General features: G+C 43.0%; 1 protein-coding gene across 3 annotated transcripts in view; it reads right to left on the bottom strand.

The window, feature by feature from the left end:
• fgf13a (fibroblast growth factor 13a) overlaps positions 1-20,198 on the bottom strand; it is a gene marked incomplete at both ends in the record, with an annotated part of 159,332 nt that overhangs the window by 89,848 nt on the left and 49,286 nt on the right. Inside the window, one exon of one of the 3 annotated variants that reach the window (XM_080745611.1) lies at positions 908-1,075. The exons of 1 other annotated variant lie outside the window; for it this stretch is intronic. In XM_080745611.1, coding sequence (XP_080601737.1) covers positions 908-1,075 — 168 coding nt within the window. Of the gene's footprint in view, positions 1-907; positions 1,124-20,198 lie in introns of all 3 variants that reach the window. One more of the 3 variants, XM_080745610.1, reaches the window with a different exon arrangement.

Here is a 20,198-nt window from a genome sequence, read left to right on the forward strand (position 1 = left end):
CGTGGAATGATAACGTAGTCCCTTCTTTGAGCCACATTCGGAGGCGGAAGCAGTCCCCTGGTCAAGATTTACTATTCTGTCCATAACGGCACGTAATTCGGTAACGCGGCTGAGTCGGCTCATGCACCGTTCCCACCGCTCGTCGCGGCAACTCGGCTCGCTATCGCTCGCCTTGGTGGCGACTCACGGGGGTCATCGGCGCCTGAGACGGCGCCGCTCCGTCGTTTATAGTGGCGTGAACGGTAGCGACGGGTGGCTGGTAAACCAAGAAGCCTTCAGAGCGGTATCGAATCCCGCATCAGGAACTACTTTTTTTTCTTTCTTCTTAGACCACCCAATGCGTCTAACCCTTGAGACATTAGGCAATCCGTCCGCGTCTATGGTGAGAAGCATTCGGTATTTAAGATCGCGTCAGTTGTATGACGCAATAGGGGTGAGAACCTGTTGACATTGCACACACACACACACACACACACACACACACACACACACACACACACACACACACACACACACACCTACACACACCTACACACACACACACACACACACACACACACACACACACACACACACACACACACACACACACACACACACAGAGGGAGAGCCAGCACGAGAGCATGTCCTACATGCACTTCGCGAAGCAGACATGCATCCATCCACTTCAGATAGTCTCCTACTGTGAGCATAATCACACCATATGCTTTCTAAAAATAAAATGGGTCAGAAATGAAAGAGAAGTTTGTGGTGAGGGGGAAGCAGAGAGGAGCAGAACTATCAGTTCTGACAGAATATGAGAGATAAAGGCAGGACAGGGAGGAGAGGGTGGGAAAGGAGGACAGGACGAGGTTGAGGGTATCAGCAAATCAAACTACAGAAACAAAGAGGGGGTGTACAAACAAACCTTCGGGCTCTGAGCTCTCTTTGTGGACGACTTGCTTCAGCGGGCAGCAGAAGATTTCATGACACTTAGCACGAAAGGGGGACCCTTTACTCCTTATATCCGCAGAGTGGATGGAGTCCTGCCGTAACATAATGTACTCCTGGGTACCTGGGGCAGCATCATCCTGGACTGTGGTGGAGGGGGTGCCATAACAGAATGAACTGGGGTTAGAGAGCTCTCCACACACAGAAAGAAAACAAAAACGACAACAATAATACAGAACTCCAGGCTAAAATACACCCAGCAAGCACGTCAGGATCTGGACGAATTGGTGACGTCTCGATTGGGGCCAGATCACAGCCCATATGGGGATGATCTTGATGTAATTATCAGGACGTCATATGGACTTGACAGGTTTGACAGGATTATTGTTATTGTTTGTAATGTTAGTTGAAATATGAGCATATAAGGTTATATTCTGGGACATATCTAACTAGTTATGATATTTATCTGGCCTAGAATATCACCTGATTTCAACCAACATAAATCCTGTCCAAATGACATCCTGGTAATGACAATGTCAAGATCATCCCCATATGGGCTGTGATCTGGCCCCAATTCGACAGACGCCACTGATTGGTCCAGGCAGGTCCTGACGTGCTTGCTGGGCAGGTAAATTAAATAAATAAAAAGACAACAACAAACCACAGTAACTTTAAAATAACATAATAGTAGTAGTAGAGAGAGAGAGAGAGAGAGTGAGGGGGGGGGGGGGGTGGGGGGGGGACAGGAGACATCCAGAGAGAGATATTCACAGGTAAAGAGAGGAAAAGGACATCACATTCAATAAACAACTTAAATCAAAGACAACTAAATGAACAACAGTGGGAGCTTCTATAGAAGTGGCGTCGATAAAGAAGAGTAACAGAGGATTTAGTGTAGTGGAAGCTTTAGCAGTGGCACTGTGGCACTCACGGATGACGTGACTGTCCGTATGGCGGCTGGCATTGGGGTGGTGGCTGTTAGTGAATAGCAGGGTGAGTATGCAGTCAAAGCAGGATGGGAAGTCGGCTTAAACAGACCTGGAATGGGGCGGGGCTATAGAGCTACCTACAGCTATAGACCACTCCTCTCCTGAGCGCATCCAACCCCCCACTGCCCCCCCGTTCATAAGCAGACAAGCAGATGCAAATGCATGCACGGGGCTGCAAGCCACCCTTCATACAGCTGTTGTTGCAGAGAAGAATGATGAAACTTGCCGTCATGGAGGAGTCATGCATCAGTGTGGATTCCAGGCAATCTACTGTAGTGTACGTAGGGCGGTCACAATTATTACATAATCGTCTAATCGCCAATTATTTGAGGTAATCGCAATTATTTTGCATAATCGTCATAATCGTTTCCATGTTGAGAAATGTTAACACATATGGTGCCAACCCCGAGTTTCCCGAGTTTGATTTCAAATAGACCGCTGTGCCAACCCCGAGTTTCCCGAGTTTGGCCTTAATTACTTAATTAGGTTAATTACACTCTCACCCATCTTGTGACAAAGTTTGGTGCTTCTGTGATAAAAAATAAGTCAGAAATCACATATTCAACAAGTAATGTGACCAAAAACAAAGACAAATGCTTCCCATGAACCACAATATTGCTAAACCATGGCTCAAATGGCTCAAATATGAAATTCATAATAACTCGCTATGACGAAATGCCTTTCAGTGCGTCCAGGCTAGTCAATTTCACCTTTATTACACACGATGACGCCATTGTCAGATTAGTGGACCCCCTGCTGAAGTGAAACCAATGGACTGAAGCCAGGGTGTGTGTTTGTGACACACAATCTACTCGTGATCATCACCCACGGCCACCGCAACAACTCTAGTCTGCCTGCCTATCGTTACATTATTCTGCAGCTTCATCATCATCATCATCACATCAAACAAACTAGTGGGTCGCTGTAATTTCTACTTCACCATCAAAGATGGCGACGCTGCGCTACAACAGCAGCGGGACTATCCATTTTACTCATCATCATCACAACCTCAGTAACATTACCTCAGTAACTAAAAACCTGCCCACGCTAGCCGGAACAGCGGCCCGTCGGGATAGTGAGCGGACCCCCACAAGAATTAGTCGGTCGCGGTGACAAACAACATATTCTTCCTCATCATCATCATCATCATCACAACACACTCTAGTCTATCACGGGCTGCTGTGAATGTCCTGTTAGTGGGTCACTGTGACAAAAAAACGTGTTCTATTTCATTACAACAATGTCACCTCCTTCAAAGACGGTGGCGCTAACAACAGCAGCTGGTCGCGGTTGCGGTGGTGCGCGGAACCAGTCGCGAACGCGAGTCCATTCAGCTCTCAGAAGTCGCAGTCTAAAACAGCCGATCTACAAGCACACAACGCCAGCAAGCACACAACGCCAGCCGATCTACAAGCACACAATGCCTCGCATGGGGAGGCGTTGTGTAGTCCCCTGACTGACTCGGTGAAGAGTGGAAACCACAGCGAGATCAAAGGCACACATCCCATTCCCAGAGACCCAGACCACAACTTTCCAGTGAGTTTGTATTTTATATATATATAGCCTATATAATCGTCAGATGAATCAATGTATTTTTTATAATCTAAATCGCTCTGGGTAGGATAAATGTGTCTGCTAAAACTTTTAGGCTAAAGGTGTAAATTGATTTGTGTTTTTTTTTTCCTCCCATCTGGGAGGGGGAGAGAGAGAGAGGGCTGGAGGGATAGATAAATGTGTTTATTGTGTGTGTGTGTGTGTGTGTGTGTGTGTGTGTGTGTGTGTGTGTGTGTGTGTGTGTGTGTGTGTGTGTGTGTGTGTGTGTGTGTGTGTGTGAGAGAGAAAGAGAGAAAGAAAGAAAGGGAGGGAGGAGACAGAAAGAGAGGGAGGGAGGAGATGGAGGGATAGCAAGGAAATGTAGTGTGTGTGTGAGAGAGAGAGAGGGATAGAGATAAAATGTATCGTGTGTGTGTATAACTGTATTATGTTCCCCATTTTCAACTGTTTTTTATTGTATTTGTGATACTTGTTTGGCAATGTAAACGTATGTTTTCTCATGCCAATAAAGCTCCTTTGAATTGAATTGAATTGTGTGTGTGAGAGAGAGAGGGTTAGAGAGAAATGTATTGTGTGTGTGTGTGTGTGTGTGTGTGTGTGTGTGTGTGTGTGTGTGTGTGTGTGTGTGTGTGTGTGTGTGTGTGTGTGTGTGTGTGTGTGTGTGTGTGTGAGAGAGAGAGAGTCTGTGTGTGTATGTGAGTGTGTGAGTGAGAGAGAGAGAGTGTGAGTGTGAGTGTGAGTGTGAGTGTGTGTGTGTGTGTGTGTGTGTGTGTGTGTGTGTGTGTGAGTGAGTGAGTGAGTGAGTGAGAATGTATTGTGTGTGAGAGAAAGAGGGAGGAGGAAGAGAGAGAGAGAAAAAGTATTTATTGTTGTGTGTGTGTGTGAGAGAGAGAGGGAGGGGAGAGAGAGAAATAGTGTGAGTGTGTGTGTGTGTGTGTGTGTGTGTGTGTGTGTGTGTGTGTGTGTGTGTGCGTGCGTGCGTGCGTGCGTGCGTGCGTGCGTGTGAGACACATTGTATTGTATTGTAAATGGATTTTATTTTTCTATATTTATAGGTAGTGGTATGTGCAGAGGAGCCTGCTGACTTCCCTTTGGAGAACTGAAAACTTTCCTTGGCCTGCTGTTTCTGACCGGCCTCATCTCAACTCACACGTGCACGCACGCAGCCTCTGAACTGTGAACATGCACACGCACGCAGCCTCTGAACTGTGAACACGCACGCAGCCTCTGAACTGTGAACACGCACGCAGCCTCTGAACTGTGAACACGCACGCAGCCTCTGAACTGTGAACACGCACGCAGCCTCTGAACTGTGAACATGCACACGCACACGAGCACGCATGCAGACTCTGAACTGTGAACGTGCACACGTACAGGCGCACGCATGCACGCGCGCACACACACAATGTGAGAAACAATGTGAACAAGCCAGAGAAACACTGAACTAGCAAGAATACACTTGATTGAAAACTTTGAAGGAAAAATACTGTAAATACAATATTGAAGTCATTGAAGTCAAAGCTAAAAAGATCAAGTGAGTTTTCAGCCTGATACAGTATCATTCACTAAAAGCTGTTTTTCTCAAAACAAGGTCTAAAAAGGGGTCATTTTTGGCCGCTTTTTTTTTGTCTGGCCTATAAATACAGAAGCGAACATCGTAGAAACATGGTTCTTGGACCGGGTGAAACTAGAGAATCTCCTCTTTCATTCGGTTAGTTGTTGTGTGATTTTGTCACGATAAAACTGAATGCGGAGGCTGTCTTCGAAGTTGGTCAAAAACATGGCAAGAGCACAGTACAGACAGAAATAAGCCATGGCAACAGATGTGTTAATATAGTTAGTTACAAACACTTTCAAAAAGTAGTGGAAATAGCAGATCTACGAGCTATCAATGTTCTTTTTTAAGTATAAAATTATCAAATATGTCAGTAATTTCTTTGTATATTTAAGTCATGTGTCATGATGATTGCCATGTGCAACTTCAAAGCCTAAAAGCCAAACAGAAATGTAATTGTCAAAGACAAATACCGGTAGGCTACACAATTAAATCGTTAATCGCAATTATTTGAGTGACAATTAATCGTCATGTAAAATGTCATAATCGTGACAGCCCTAAGTGTACGGTATAGGATTCTTTTCTTTGTGGGGGGGTTTATTGTTGGGGTCTTGTGAAGAGCCAGGAGTTTAGTGCCCAGCGTGTATTTGATCTACAGGGCAGCACTCCACTTATGGGCACAGTTGGCTTCGAACACTGACCCATTTTCTCCACGTTGATGGATTAGCTAAAAAGGGAATCAGGCCCGCTAAATGGCATTTTCTCCTAATGGCCTTGGGCACCATGCCTGTCTGACACATTCACTGGCTAATGAAAACAACTGCTCGGAAGGCTTCAATACTGGACTGTGTTAAATCACTTCCTGCCATTAAACCACAATTTACTTCACTCCTGTCTAATTATGATACACGATGGAGCCAACTGTACAGTATATTCAATTTAACAAGAAAAAGATTCATGAAATGGATTCCTGAATGCATACGCACAGATCCCACTGACCTTTCTCAACACTAAAGAACTGGTAAAGAACCGGTTCTGGTTCTTTCTCCCGCCTATGGGATGAACCAGAGGTGAGCTTTTCCACGGAGAACCGGAGTTGGTTCCGAACCGTAAAAGTTGGTTCCGAATGGGAACCACAAAATCCTTGGTTCCTCTGGTTCAATCATGGTTCAATCTGGTGGAAACGCAAGCCGGGTCGAAGAAAGTTGAACCGGCACTGGTTCTGGAACCAAGGTTCTTTTGGTGGAAAAGGCATAAGTAGATCTTAATGAATTGTTCATTATGGAACAGGGTCCACCTCTTGCTCAGAGAAATAAATGTGTTATATTTCAACAACACCATCTTTTCCGGGTATGTCCAAAATGTGTTTTATGTACAGTAGGCTGTTGTTGTGTATTGTTCATGTAGTGCTGAATCGGCCGAATATAGTGCCAAAAAGAAAACATTTATACAGTACCTGTATGTCAATTAAATAAATGTAACTCAAGGACAATTCTGTGAGTGCTGGTATTCACTTTGATTGTAAAGGAACCTTTCTAGACCTGTAAGAAACTTTAACATTAAGTTAAGCCTGCAGCATATTCCACGTCTCTTTCCATTAATTAATTGTCGTATGGTAGTGTTTGCAATCCCTCAACGAGGGATGATAGTGGAGGTGTTTGTACTGTACCATTCCATGGTACTGTATGGTGCTGTCAGATTGCGGAAATAGAATAAATCACCAGGACATTGAAAGGCTCTATTTTGATTGTCTTAACTTAAAGACCTGTCTAAAGTTAAACTGTCTTCGACCACCGAACTTTTCGTCGTGAAGGTCCGATTCAACTACAAAATGACTTTACTCGCATCTTCTGAAAACCATTACCCCGTTTGGAAAGCTGCATGTTGGAAAGTCAGGCGAAGAGTTTGGTGGTCGGAGACAGTATGGACAGGCCTTTAAGTTAAGGCATAAGAGCAGGTACTTAAGACAATCAAAATACAGCCCTCTGAGTGTCTGACCAGTCATACACAATGTTCCCATTGGTGACTCCGATCGGCTAGTTAGTCAGTACTATAATACTTGGAGGTGCAAAAAACTGTGTTTGTTTGCTCCACAATTATGTAATTATGTGAGTTCTTATCGATTGCTGAAAAAGTTATACTTCGGAGTATGCAGCAGGTTTTAGAAGAAAGTAGTTGTGCATTCTCTTACAAAGATTTATAGTGCTGCTTCTTGTTTGATTTCCAACTACAGGCAACTTCAGACTACTATGCATATTAACAAGCGCATTCTATAGAGTAATAGAACAGCATTCAACACACGAATGAATACTCTTTACAATACACAAGGAGAATAAATAGAAGGACCAATTAATAGCTGCATACAGCTGTGGATGCAGCCCAAGTTCTCTGCTTTATAAAAAGAACAGGGATAACAAGTTATAAACTATTGTGCATTTCTGGTACGGAAATAGCAGCAGGAAAAGGGCACTGCAAAGGGTTGCAATAATTAAAAGTTAATGGTTGCTTTTACCTTGTCTCTGAACAAGGACAACATTAAACACTTAAATACTAATACTATACTTTGTTGTACGATGCCTATGACATGCCCCAAAATAGGCACGCCAATTTGAGAGTGGATTAAACATGACTTCAGTCGGTGGCAACGGCTAATGAGTCTCATCTGATTGTCCTTGTTTATAACTACATTATCTAGATTACTGTCACAATTAATGCAAACTGATTCACAATTAGCGAGGAGGGAGACTGAGAATTGGAAAGCGCCAGAGTAGCTGACTCAAAGTTGCGTTGCGCGCACACGCACCCACACGCCCACGCCCACGCACACGCACATACCGGTATATACACAGACACACAGGCGGAGAGACCTGTGGGGGCCCACACACAGTATAATATATCACCATGCACCTAGTTAGTTTCCTAGAGGTGCTGCATCTTTGTGCCTGCTCCAGGTGCTTAGCTGGTCAGCGCACTCCCCCGACACGTCCGCCCTGGCAGGAGGCCCCGATCCAGCAGACAACTACTCAGCATAACCCCTGACCTGCTGAAAGTGTTATCAGCAAGTGTTCACGAGTCTGGAGGTCAGGCCAGCTCCCTGGAAAACTACTTGACCTGATTCTAAGCAAACCGACACACACCAGCCAGCGGAGCGGAACTATAGAGAACTTTTTTTTTTTTACCCCGGTGAAAGCAAAGCAGTGAGTGTAAGACATTTCTTTAGTTCAACGACTGAGCGTCTTTTTGAATTGGTTTGGTTTGAATGTTTTATTTCAAACGTAAAAAAAACCCAAATTAAAATACAAAAGATGATAATTCAATAATACTGTATTAAAAACATTAAAAACTAAATAATATACAATAATAATCACAATTAATTTCCAATACAATAATAATTGTTCGAAAAGGAGTAGGAATGAAGTCTAAGCTTATCTTGCCTATGCCCCTATTTTTTACCATTTCAAAAATCAAGTCAAGTCTCTATCAAACATCTTCAAACGTTAGTGTAGTTTGTATTCATTTGCAACTCAAATAGAACCATTTGGAGTGGCATTGCAAACTACAGTATGAACAATATGTTGTCACATGCATTGCCAATCCTAATTCCCCAAGACACTCTATTCTAGACTTGGCTCATCTTTAAAACATACACATTGCATTTTATAGCCGTTTTACGACACCTAGCCCTGTCCAATATCCAGACAGAGGTATTACTGTGTGACAAACAGCAGGGTAATGGGACCCTTTATAACACTGAGGCTGTGTCATTACTGTACATCACACCTTGTTATTTGTCATTTGCTTGGTTTGTCTTCTATAATCCAAGTTATATTACCCACTGGCAAAACTTCACTAGCAATTTAATTGAATTGAATTATGACTTTTTATGAAATGTACGAGAGCTGGAGCAGCAAGTGTGTTTTCTTTGTCTTTTATTCACAATAAAAAAAAGATATCCTAACAAGCAAGTCTTGAAATATGTTCCGCTTGCATTATGGCTTTTAACTCACGTTTTATATTAAACCGTAGCTTGCTGTCTGGGGGCAGTCGCGGCTGAAGAGAAAAACTCAAATTCCCACAATGCAACGCGAGATAGCTCAATCAGGAAATCCGGTTTTCCATACAGGCCAATGTTATCCACCTGTTTCCGTGAGAATTTACTGTAGCATTATTTGTGGGACACTTCCGGAGAACAGCAGACATACAAGCTCACGTCGCGTCGCAGATGCAACCGTTGTGAGCTTGTAGATCACACTCGGCTGCGGCGCCGGAAGCTGCTGCACACCTTCTGCGCAATGCACGATGGGACGTTGGAAAGTTGTGGATAAGATTCACAAAAGTGGATTTATCTCGTAATCCAACTCCAGATCACATACAGTACATGTTTAAAACAAGCCCTTCTCTACTGACCGTTACAAAAGCACTGATGGCCGCGATTGTCATTTTTCTGTCCTGGGTGAAAGAAAATACGATCGCAACGAAAAACCGTAAATACTCTGATTACATTTACTCTAATTACTCAGATCCTCCGAAATAAGGAAAAAAACATTAAAAAACCCTGGCACACTTTGCAATAAAATCAATGTTTAATCAACGGCATCTTAAGATATCACAGGTGACATCACCTACAGTAAGTAAAAGTCCATATATGGGTATTCCCCAGAATCCCTTTTATGCCCATATATGAAGATCCCTGATGTCATCGATATACATCACTGGCCAGATGGCCAAGACATGGACCGTATTTGTGTGGCTGGTTCAGATGGGGATGTCCAGATTCTCCATGTATGGGCATAAAAGGGATTGTATGTTGTGATGTCATGGGAACCACTCTAACAGAATTCTTTTTATGCCCATACATGGAGATCCCTGATGTCATCAATATTAAGCCCATATCCAACAGGACTTCATATGGGAATGCCCATATATGGAGGAGGACAGCCCATATCTGTGTGGCTGGTTCAGACAGGGATCTCCATGTATGGGCATAAAGGGGATGTACCATATACAGTACATGGACCTCCATAAATGGTTACCAGGGGTCTCCATATATGGGTAACTGGTCCAATACATCACTGGCAAGTTTGTTATTATTACTTCTTGGAATAACCTTCAAAAACTTGAACCTAAGGAAATTGGTCTCTCTGTCTGGTTCTTGTCGCTGTCTGTAGGTATCATTTTGACAGAAGGGCTAAACATCTAGATACACGGACACACACAAAAACATAATCATTCATTCATGATGTTCTAGGGTTATCCCAGTTTTTAATGATCTATTATCTATCTATCTTTTTTTTCTATCTATAATTTTTCACTAGAAGAGTGCCCACGAAAGAGCCACATTTTCCTTTGAACTTCAGAGCACCCAGACCCTTTCCTTGTTCTAAGAGGTATGTCTGAGAGCCAAGTCAACACAAAAAAGTAACTGGTCAATCATAAAATTCTGTACTGTCTGTGTACTTTGTGGTTGCTGGTCCAACTGTATTCTAGTCTCAAACAAAACCAGTCTTTCACACTGCCGGGTGCGATCATCAGGGAGAGGTTTATTTTTGAGCGCACACAAGTTCAAGTGACACAGTCTCTCACCTCCATCAGAGAACCGAAAATGAAGTGGGTAAACCAGTCCAAAGAGACAACACAAGGCCGATGTGATTATCGTTCACAGGCAAAGGGTCAAACTTCAAATCGGTCACTGAAACGCAGACTAAGGCAATCAGAGTGACTGACTGAGTGAGTGAGTGAGTAACAGAGAGACTCTGGGGGACTTGGAGCAACACCTAATTCCAGCTAGTGGTTATTAATGAGCCAGCTAACTGCTAGCTCATCAGAAGCAATAAAGATGAGCAACGGTGAAGGGAAGAGAGGATGGCCGTGCGGCGGGAGCCAGGGGCGTCACAAGGGGGGGAAAAGTGGGACTGAGTTACTAGGGCTCAAGTTGGAGGGGCCTTCATTATTTTATACTTTAGCTATTGGAAAATAGCAGATATACAAGCTCACATGAGCTTGTAGATCTGCTATTTTTGAAAAATTGTGAAAATGTGTGCAAATCTTTGATTATATGTATTTTTTAAGCGAACACTTTTTTTTAAATCAAATTCTGCTTCTGGGGGGTCCCTGGAAATAAATATTTTGAGATGGGGGTCCGTGGCCAAATACATGTCATGGAGGTCCTTCACATGAAAAGGTTTGAGCACCACTTACATAGAAACATCGTTTTTTTTCACAAAACCTTAGAAGGATTTGAAATATTCAAATACTTTCAAGATTTTTCAAAAATAACAGATCTACAAGCTCTCAGCGCGGCACTCGGTGCCGCGTTGTGAGCTTGTATATCTGCTATTTTTTCAATAGTTAAAGCACAAAATAACGCGTAATAATGCGCTCCCGATCTAAATGGGTTAAACCCCCTCCCCCAATGAAGAACATTCATGGGGGGCCCCGGGCCCCCACAATGAATCCTTGTACCCAGGGCCCAGAGTTTGGTGAGACACCCCTGGCGGGAGCCATATTTCACTGCCCGTCTCTCTCTCTCTCTCCTCCCTGCTGTGATGAAGCGTGTACGCTGAGGGGAGCGCATGATGAACGGTGAGACGGCCCCCGGAATAGCGTTCCCTCCATCAGGCCAGCCACTCAGAATGAGCTGTCACCCAATCGCATGATGGGCCATGATATACAGACACCACCGCTCACACTGCACCACCACAGCCACAATTAATGACCTTGTGCCGCTGCTGAGAGACAAGGAAGGGGGGCATGGGAGCAGTGCTTGAGTGCGTGTGTGTGTGTGCGTGTGTATGTGTGTTTTCAAGTCAAGTTCATTTGTATACTGTAGCACTTAATCACTGCTATGGTCTCAGAGGGCTTTACAGGCCAATTAAAAGGAAACAAAAATACCAACTAGAACTGCACTCTGTCGAGGTGCCAACTTGCACCTTGCGCACAAGTAGGCCAAGTATGGCCTACGTGTGCGCCAGCAGAGCGTGCCATAAGGTGCGCTCACCACTGGCGATGCCAGTGACATCACCAACTGGCATTCACCACGAATGCTTGTCCCTCATTGGCTGTTAATGATGACGTTGCCAGAAATGCTGGTCCCTGATTGGGCTACGGGCTTAAACACGGGCAGACACCAACATGTTATACATACAGTACGTACATACGCAGCCGAACGCAGTACTTGTGAGCTCCGCTGACGCAAGTAATGACAGGATATGCTCTCAGGCTATTCAGCAGTGACATGACATTGCCACTGTCAGGCACATGCATGGATGGATCCCGGGCCTTTGTGTGTGTCCTCTTGGCTGGTGTTTAAAATAAGGGACTTTTCCAGAACGGCCGAAAGTCTAAGGGCCATTACAAACATCTACTGTACCTTGCCATTTGTGAAGGTAAAATCTCCACTCTAGCTAACCTGCATGTTCATAAGATAAAAAAACACACTGGTGCTCTTGGACATGAACATTCCAATTCCATCCTATATTTATAATCTTGAGTTCACATATCTGTCTGTAGTCTGTCTTTCTGGCCGCACAAACTACTAGGATTAAAAGTATCATATTTTGCGCATGCACGCACGCACAGACGCACGCACAGACGCACGCACGCACGCACGTACGCACGCACGCACACACGCACGCACGCGGTTACATTGTTGATTAGAGCGAGTACAGTATGTCATTTAATATTAGGCCTACAGTGCATACAGTACAGTGTTTGCACTCTACAGCAGTGTAAGTGCCAAACAATGTCCTTGCGAGACCAAATGCAGGTGTTGATGGGTTTAAAGTGACAAAGGTCCGACATTGGTGACGGTGCTCACAAATGGCACCTGTCATCTCATGTTAAACTCCATGGGCGGGGAAGGGGTTCAAGGACACATGCGTGTTAGGCTATTAAGGTGGTCTCAGTCCAGAGTAACAAGCTCTCCTTTCATATATTATATACAGTATACTGTACTGTACTGTGTGTACCGAGCCACACACACACACACACACACACACACAAATACTTATCTGCCTACTGAGACTAGAGGTGAACATGAGGTGGTAGAGATTTGGTTGTGGATTTGATATGCGAATGGTAAGAGAGATACAGCAGGTCTACAAGCACACAACGCCTCGCAGTGCGAGACATTGTGTGCTTGTAGATCGGCTGTTTTCACTAGTTTACATCGTTTTTTAAATGATAAATGCAAAACGAACGGTTTTGGACATACAAGGTTTTCATCTGACCTACAAACGATATATTATATATATGAGCAGTAACAGCAGATTGGGGTCACAGAGATTAAGTGGCGACAAGAATTTACAAGTAAGCACTCATATCCATCAAATGGGTGGTACACATTGTTGGAAAATTGTGGTAAGCGAAAAGTATATTCACTAAATCAGAATCAGAATGAAGCGCAGACACAGGTCTGTGCCCTGAGGAGGTATGTGCTGCTAAAATAGCCTGTCCTGAATTGAATTAAGTCTGGCTCCATCTCAAGAAGGAAGAGTTTCTATTTGGACTGGAAGTCACCTTGCAGGCAAACGATGACTGCAGTGAACATGAGGTTTTATTTGAAGCATAGAATGAGCTAACAGATTTGAGGTTCTTTCATTCCTCTTGTGTTTCTCGTTCTCTCTAAAAAGAAAATCTCAGTAGCTTTCTACAGTCACATGATAGCCAGGGACACATCTCACAACTTTATAATCAGCAAATTTATCGCTGAATAAATTCACAGGAAATGACTAAAACTGATTTATGCCAGACAAATTCTGTCTGGCATGTTCCCCTCGCTGTGTAGGGGAGGTGCCATGGAGTTGATCAGCCAGTGGAGATGGAATTGGATGATTCTCAATAATCCAATCATCTCTGTTTGGTGATGGTTAAAATATTTATATCACCTGTGTTTTTATCCCAAAGACAGTCTGTGACCAAAATGTAAATGTAATGTAAAAATAAAGCAGAGAAAGGTTTGTGCGAGTATACATTTTTTCTGTGTGAACAAATTCTGTCCCCATTTTATTGCGACCACAGGTCGCATTTGCTATGAAAACCTGCAACTCATGTGCGTCAGTCCCTCAGTCAGTCACACCTCACGTCACGCTCCATACGTATATGGCAAAGACAGAATTCACTCGTGTCACGGCAACCAAACTTGCTAATTAATTCTGTCCTTGTCTCTTTTATGCCCATATATGGAGATCCCTGATGTCATCAATATTAAACCCATATCTGGGAATGCCCATATATGGACACATTGTGTCACTCAGACACAATAAGCCGGCGATTTCTTTGTTACTATTTACACCAGACCCCATAAGTCACATCTGTCCATGAAAGATTGCGGTGCATCTTGGGAATGGGCTTATTGTGTCTAAAAAAGACATATTTAGCCACTAGCATGCATGCCCCCAACCTGGGGGCATGCATGCAAATCAAAACTGTTAAAATCACTAAAACGATAGAAAGAAGTAAATGAAAACATTTTAACACTCATCTTTTCTTTTCTCTAATGACGATGTAAACTAGACTGCACTTTGTCAAGGTGCCAACTTATGCCTTGTGCACTCGTGGCCATGTATGGCCTACTTGTGCGCCAGCAGAGCGCTACTTGTTATTCATATCAGGTCCCACTTGTTGATGGTGACACCACCAAACATTCTGGTCCCTCATTGGCTGCTGATGGTGACGTCACCAAGAATGCTGGTCCCTGATTGGCTAGGGGTGTGAACACAAACACAGGACGCGACTTAACACTTTTTCTTTCAAGGGTTTTCCCATTGGATGACAAACACAGACAAAGGAAATGACGCAAGTAATAAATGCATCCATCTATCTAGTAAGTAGGCTTGGGATGAAACTTTGCCCAAATATGGTTATTTATGAAGTCACAATAATGACATACATAGATGACTGACCTCATCGACTTGCATCCTATATAAATGGTGGCCCATGTTATAAAACCGCATTCTTTTACACAGGAGTCATGAGGATTAGTTCTTATACAGTGTACTGTTGGTGTGTAAAATGTTGCACTGGACGGTGAATCTGAAAGAAGCACCAGATGATGGATCTGCAGTGACCATGGGGCACGAGGTGTACTTATTTGGAGGTTCCTCTAGTGAGGAACCTCCAAATTCTAGTGAACCTCTAAAGGATCACATGAATGTGTACGTCTTCAACATAGTGTCTCTGAGATGGAGGACGTTGCCCCCAGTGGCAACAAGACGAGGAGAACGTCCCCTTGAGGTTCCCTGCAGGCGCCGGTACCACACTGCTGTGCTGGTAGGAGATACCATCTACATCTGGGGTGGTTGGATTAACAGGGGTTTCTGCAACGTGCTTTATGCATTTGATGTTGACGCCCACAGATGGTTCAAACCCAGGATTTCTGGGACTGTCCCCGAGGGGAGGGAGTGCCACTCGGCCTGTGCGTTGGGGAAGGTCATGTATATTCATGGGGGATTCACCCAGATGACCAGATGGAAATGGACTAATGACATGTACACGTTGGACACCACCACAATGGTCTGGTCTTTAATTAACACCAGAGGCACTCCTCCACCTGCTTCATCAAAACACTCTGCCACCATCATCGGGACAAAGATGTTTGTATTTGGGGGCTGGCGTGGGAGCTTCCACCACTGCAACACCATCAGAGTGTTTGACACAGAGACCAACCGCTGGCTGAACACACCTTCTGCACAGCGTCCTCCAGAAGGACGTTGCCGTCATTCAGCTTTTGCCTACAATGGAGAGCTGTACATATTTGGTGGTGTGAACTCTTGTGGTGTGAAGGCTGTACATCTGTGGAAGTTCAGTCCAGAGACCTTCTCCTGGAAGCAGTGGAAGGAGGTGAAGCCCAAGCGGGAAGGCCCATTATGGATCAATGGTGGCTGCTGTGGCATGGTGGGAGATCGTTTCTTTGGAAATTGCAGTGATGGCCTTTTTATCTTAGACTTGAATCCTAGTCTGAAGACATTATGTAAACTAGCAGTTATTCAGCACAATCTGGATCAGGCTGAACTCCCACACAACATCAGGTGGGAACTGGCAGCCATGACTGATGGAACTCGAAGACTGCACTCTGACGCTGAACAAACTTGCGCCTTTTCTTAACTGTGTCTTTCTGTAAACCCTCTAACATAGGTGGTTTCACAAAATGTTTAAAAATAAAATAAAATCTAGAGACTTAATCAAATATCCAATAAAAAAAATAAAAAAAATAAAAAAAAATATATATATATATCACTAATGACATCATCGATCACTAATCACTCATCAGTGATCGATGATTTTTTTGCTGCACGCTCTGACATTCACTGTGATGTCACACTAACAGAATCCCTTTTATGCCCATATATGGAGTTCTCTGATGTCATCAATATTAAGCCCATATCTAACAGGACTTCATATTGGAATGCCCATATATGGAGGCCACATCGGCCACATACCACACTAACGGCATGTACACAAGGATCTCCATGTATGGGCATAAAAGGGTATTATGTCAGACGTCATAGACATCATAGGACATAGGATAGATACGTACAGTATGCAGTAGTTACATTGTCTCATAGAACCTTGTGGAAGTCACATTTTAAAACCATTAGGCTGTTTGTCAAAATGAAATTATATATCTAGTTAACTCATTCTGTGCCAATGACTGCTTATGACGTTTTTTTTCCAATAGCCCTGTGTGCCAATGACGGCTTATGACGGTTTTTGTGTTTTTTACATAGAAAAAAAAAAAAAAAAAAAAAAACATTTTTTTTTTTTTTCTAAAGATGTCAAAATGACCTGAGATCAGAGAGATGCTTTTCTCTGTTTGTGTGTTCGCTCCCTCGTTTAGCTGATTGAGAAAATGTGTGTTCATGTGTGTCCATTCTAGTGGATGGACACTTTTTTTCATTCAAACAGCTCTATCTCTGGAACCATTTGTCCGATTGCCAAAATTATTTTTGCCACTGAATCACAACAACTGTGTCTGTTTCTGTGGGGGGAAAAAATTATAAAAAAAAAATCTCTTTTTTTTCATTGCATAGTAAAGAAAAACATACAAAATCTCGGCACAGCTACCTTGGAGCCATTTTGGCATCTGGCACAGAATGAGTATGTACTCCATGTCTTGAGAGAAACATGTTTTATTGCTTTTTGTAAGTCTCAAGCCATCCGCATAGAGGAGGTGTGATGCAGAGAAACCATTTCCACTAATGCTGGTGATTACTCAAACACTGTGCGAAATGGTCATGGCTCAGGCCACGCTCGAAGCACGAATGCAATTTATTTAAGTCAATGTACATTATACGTAGAGAGGCTATGAATCTGCTGAGTCTTTCATTCATGAAAGGGTGACAACCTAATGGTATTTATTCATCAAGAGAGTGGAGCTCACCTCCGTACAACACATACAAAGCCCTCCCCCGATACACATGCAGCGTACAAACACATCAAACTCATATCAAGCCTTTATATATTGTTAGAGTCTTATTTAATTAGCACTATGATGATTTTCCAGAAAACCTTATCTCTATTTCGAGTAGGGCTAATGTTCCTTCATAGTACGGAGTCATCTTCTGTGTCTGCATCATGTGAATAGGAACAGAGAAACAGACTGAAAATTTGAACCGTCAATATAGATTGTATGCCAAATATTTCTGTTTTTTCAACTATGATAACCATCAATAATTTACTGAAATACACATTAATAGCATGAGTGTTCCTTTAACCACATGAACCTAACATAATAGGCAAACATTCGTCGAAAATTGGAAAATGTTAGTAGACAGAAAATAGACGATTATGTGGAAATAGATCTACAAGCTCACAAGGCGCCACAACCATTTCACGTCCAATGACTCAATGACGTATAGGCCTATAGGGTTTAAGTGGTTACAACCTGTAATTGAGTCAGGTGTGCTGTGAGGCAACAGAGGGCTGTTGAGAGATGGTGCGTAACAACATGGTCAGATTAAGTGGGGTTGATTCTACTCTGACACACTGTCACACCAACAGTATGAGTCCCATCATTATTCTTTCTATTAGACAGGCACAGGGAGAAGGATTGGTTGGACAGAAGATGTCTGTGTATTTTATGATGGGGAGGGAGGAGAGCAATGGCAAAAGGCAAGATAAATGATAGAGCTCCCATGCAATGAAGGTTCTACGTATGACATACAGAGAGTGCTCTGATCCCACGGAAAATGTATTGATCCTGCATCACAGTGTGACCTTGAAGAGGGCTCATTTGTCTTTATCATGACAGCTACCTTGGCCTTAGGGTTAGGGTTAATCCACCCTCCAACCCATTTGATGAGTCACTCACATGTGTGTTTCGATGTCTCTCTTGTGTCGTAAAACTCCAGTAGTAGGACAACGGGAATTGAACTGAATTATTCAGATTATTTCCCCACTTTTGTTTTGCCTGCGTAGCTCCGCAATCTGAAAACCAAATTAGTTGATGCCGAACTAGCTTACCGGTAGTTAGCTGCTGCTTGGCAGAAATGGAAATTGGAAATCAGTGGATTATGAAGTGGCTTGGGATATGGTGTGTTCAGTAATTATTCAGTTTACTGTGGGCGTTTAGCAATGTTGAACTTGATGGACATGGTATAAATCAAAATATTGAACAACTTTATTTGTTTGTTTTATCCTCTGTGAGTGACAAACCATGGGTAGTGATTGATTCCATTCACTCTCAAATTGTGGTTAAACAGGTCTCAAAATCATACTTTTATCTTATATAGGCTAGAGGTACACAAAGCATCGGATTTAAAAGGTTTCATGAGGATAGCCAACAGACAAAGACCAAACACACACCAGCACTACGGCAGATTAATGCTAAGGATCATGCTCTCTGCAATTAACAGCTGACAGGAGCAAATAGGATTGTGGAGCATATACTACTGCCTGCTTAACCCATCATTAGCCTAGGACGACTCTGTGGGAGGGAGTTCAAATGTAATAGGATCAACATAGGACCGCACTGTGAGCGACACAGAGAAGATTATGATATCAACCTCCAAATCCCCAAGTGTGTTGGCAATATAGTACACTCACACTGTGTGTGTGTGTGTGTGTGTGTGTGTGTGTGTGTGTGTGTGTGTGTGTGTGTGTGTGTGTGTGTGTGTGTGTGTGTGTGTGTGTGTGTGTTACATACATACATACATACATACATACATACATACATACATACATACAGCCAGACAGCCAGACAGAGATTGAAACTTACAGAAAATCAGCTTAACATAAGAGGCGAAGAGATCAAACTGTCGAGCCATAAAAATATTATGCCGTTTATGGACGTAATGCAAGGAGATTGAAGCCTGCCTTCTTACTATGGGTTAGGTTGAGGATGCTTTAATAACTTTGAACCCTTTATCAATTACAGATATCATTCTGTGATTCTGCATCATTATTGATGCAACACATCACTGAATCAATATGCTAAATGTTATAGTACTATGTTGCACATCCACACAAACATAAATATGAAAAGGTAAAAATCTAACAAACACGCACAACATAACAGCAGAAGTAGGCTACTTTTATATTCTTGGTTGAACTTGAAAATGTCAGATTATGTTTTCAATTCTTTTTATTCGAGAATGGGGTTAGATGTTAGATTTATTTGTCCAACTTAACATGGACTATAATACAGTAGTAAAATATTTGGCCATTATTAGCTTTAGGTGCATCCCTTTATTTACACTAGAAGCGTCTAGTCGGCGACCTGGCCAACTCGGAACAATGTAAATAGGGAATGAATGCCCCGCCCTTTAATGCAAACCCCATTATACCTGTTTTCATAGGACCCGTTTTGACCATCTGTCTGCCTGTGTCCATTTATGCCCATATATGGAGTTATCTGTATCTGTCTGTCTGTATGTCGCTGTCCATTTTATGTCCATATATGGAGATCACTGCAGTTATAGTTCTGGGTCCATTTTATGCCCATATATGGAGATATCTGTCTATCTGCGTCCATTTTATGCCCATATATGGAGTATCTGTCTGTGCCTCCAACTGTGTTGCAGACACAGTGCCGGTTCCCCCTTTAATGCAAACCTCATTATACCTGTTGTCATAGGACCCGTTTTGAACATCTGTTTGCCTGTGTCCATTTATGCCCATATATGGAGATATCTGTATCTGTCTGTCTGCGTCCATTTTATGCCCATATATGG

This window comes from Nannobrachium achirus (assembly GCF_963921795.1).
Source record: "Nannobrachium achirus genome assembly, chromosome: 17".
Classification (NCBI taxonomy): Eukaryota; Metazoa; Chordata; class Actinopteri; order Myctophiformes; family Myctophidae; genus Nannobrachium; species Nannobrachium achirus.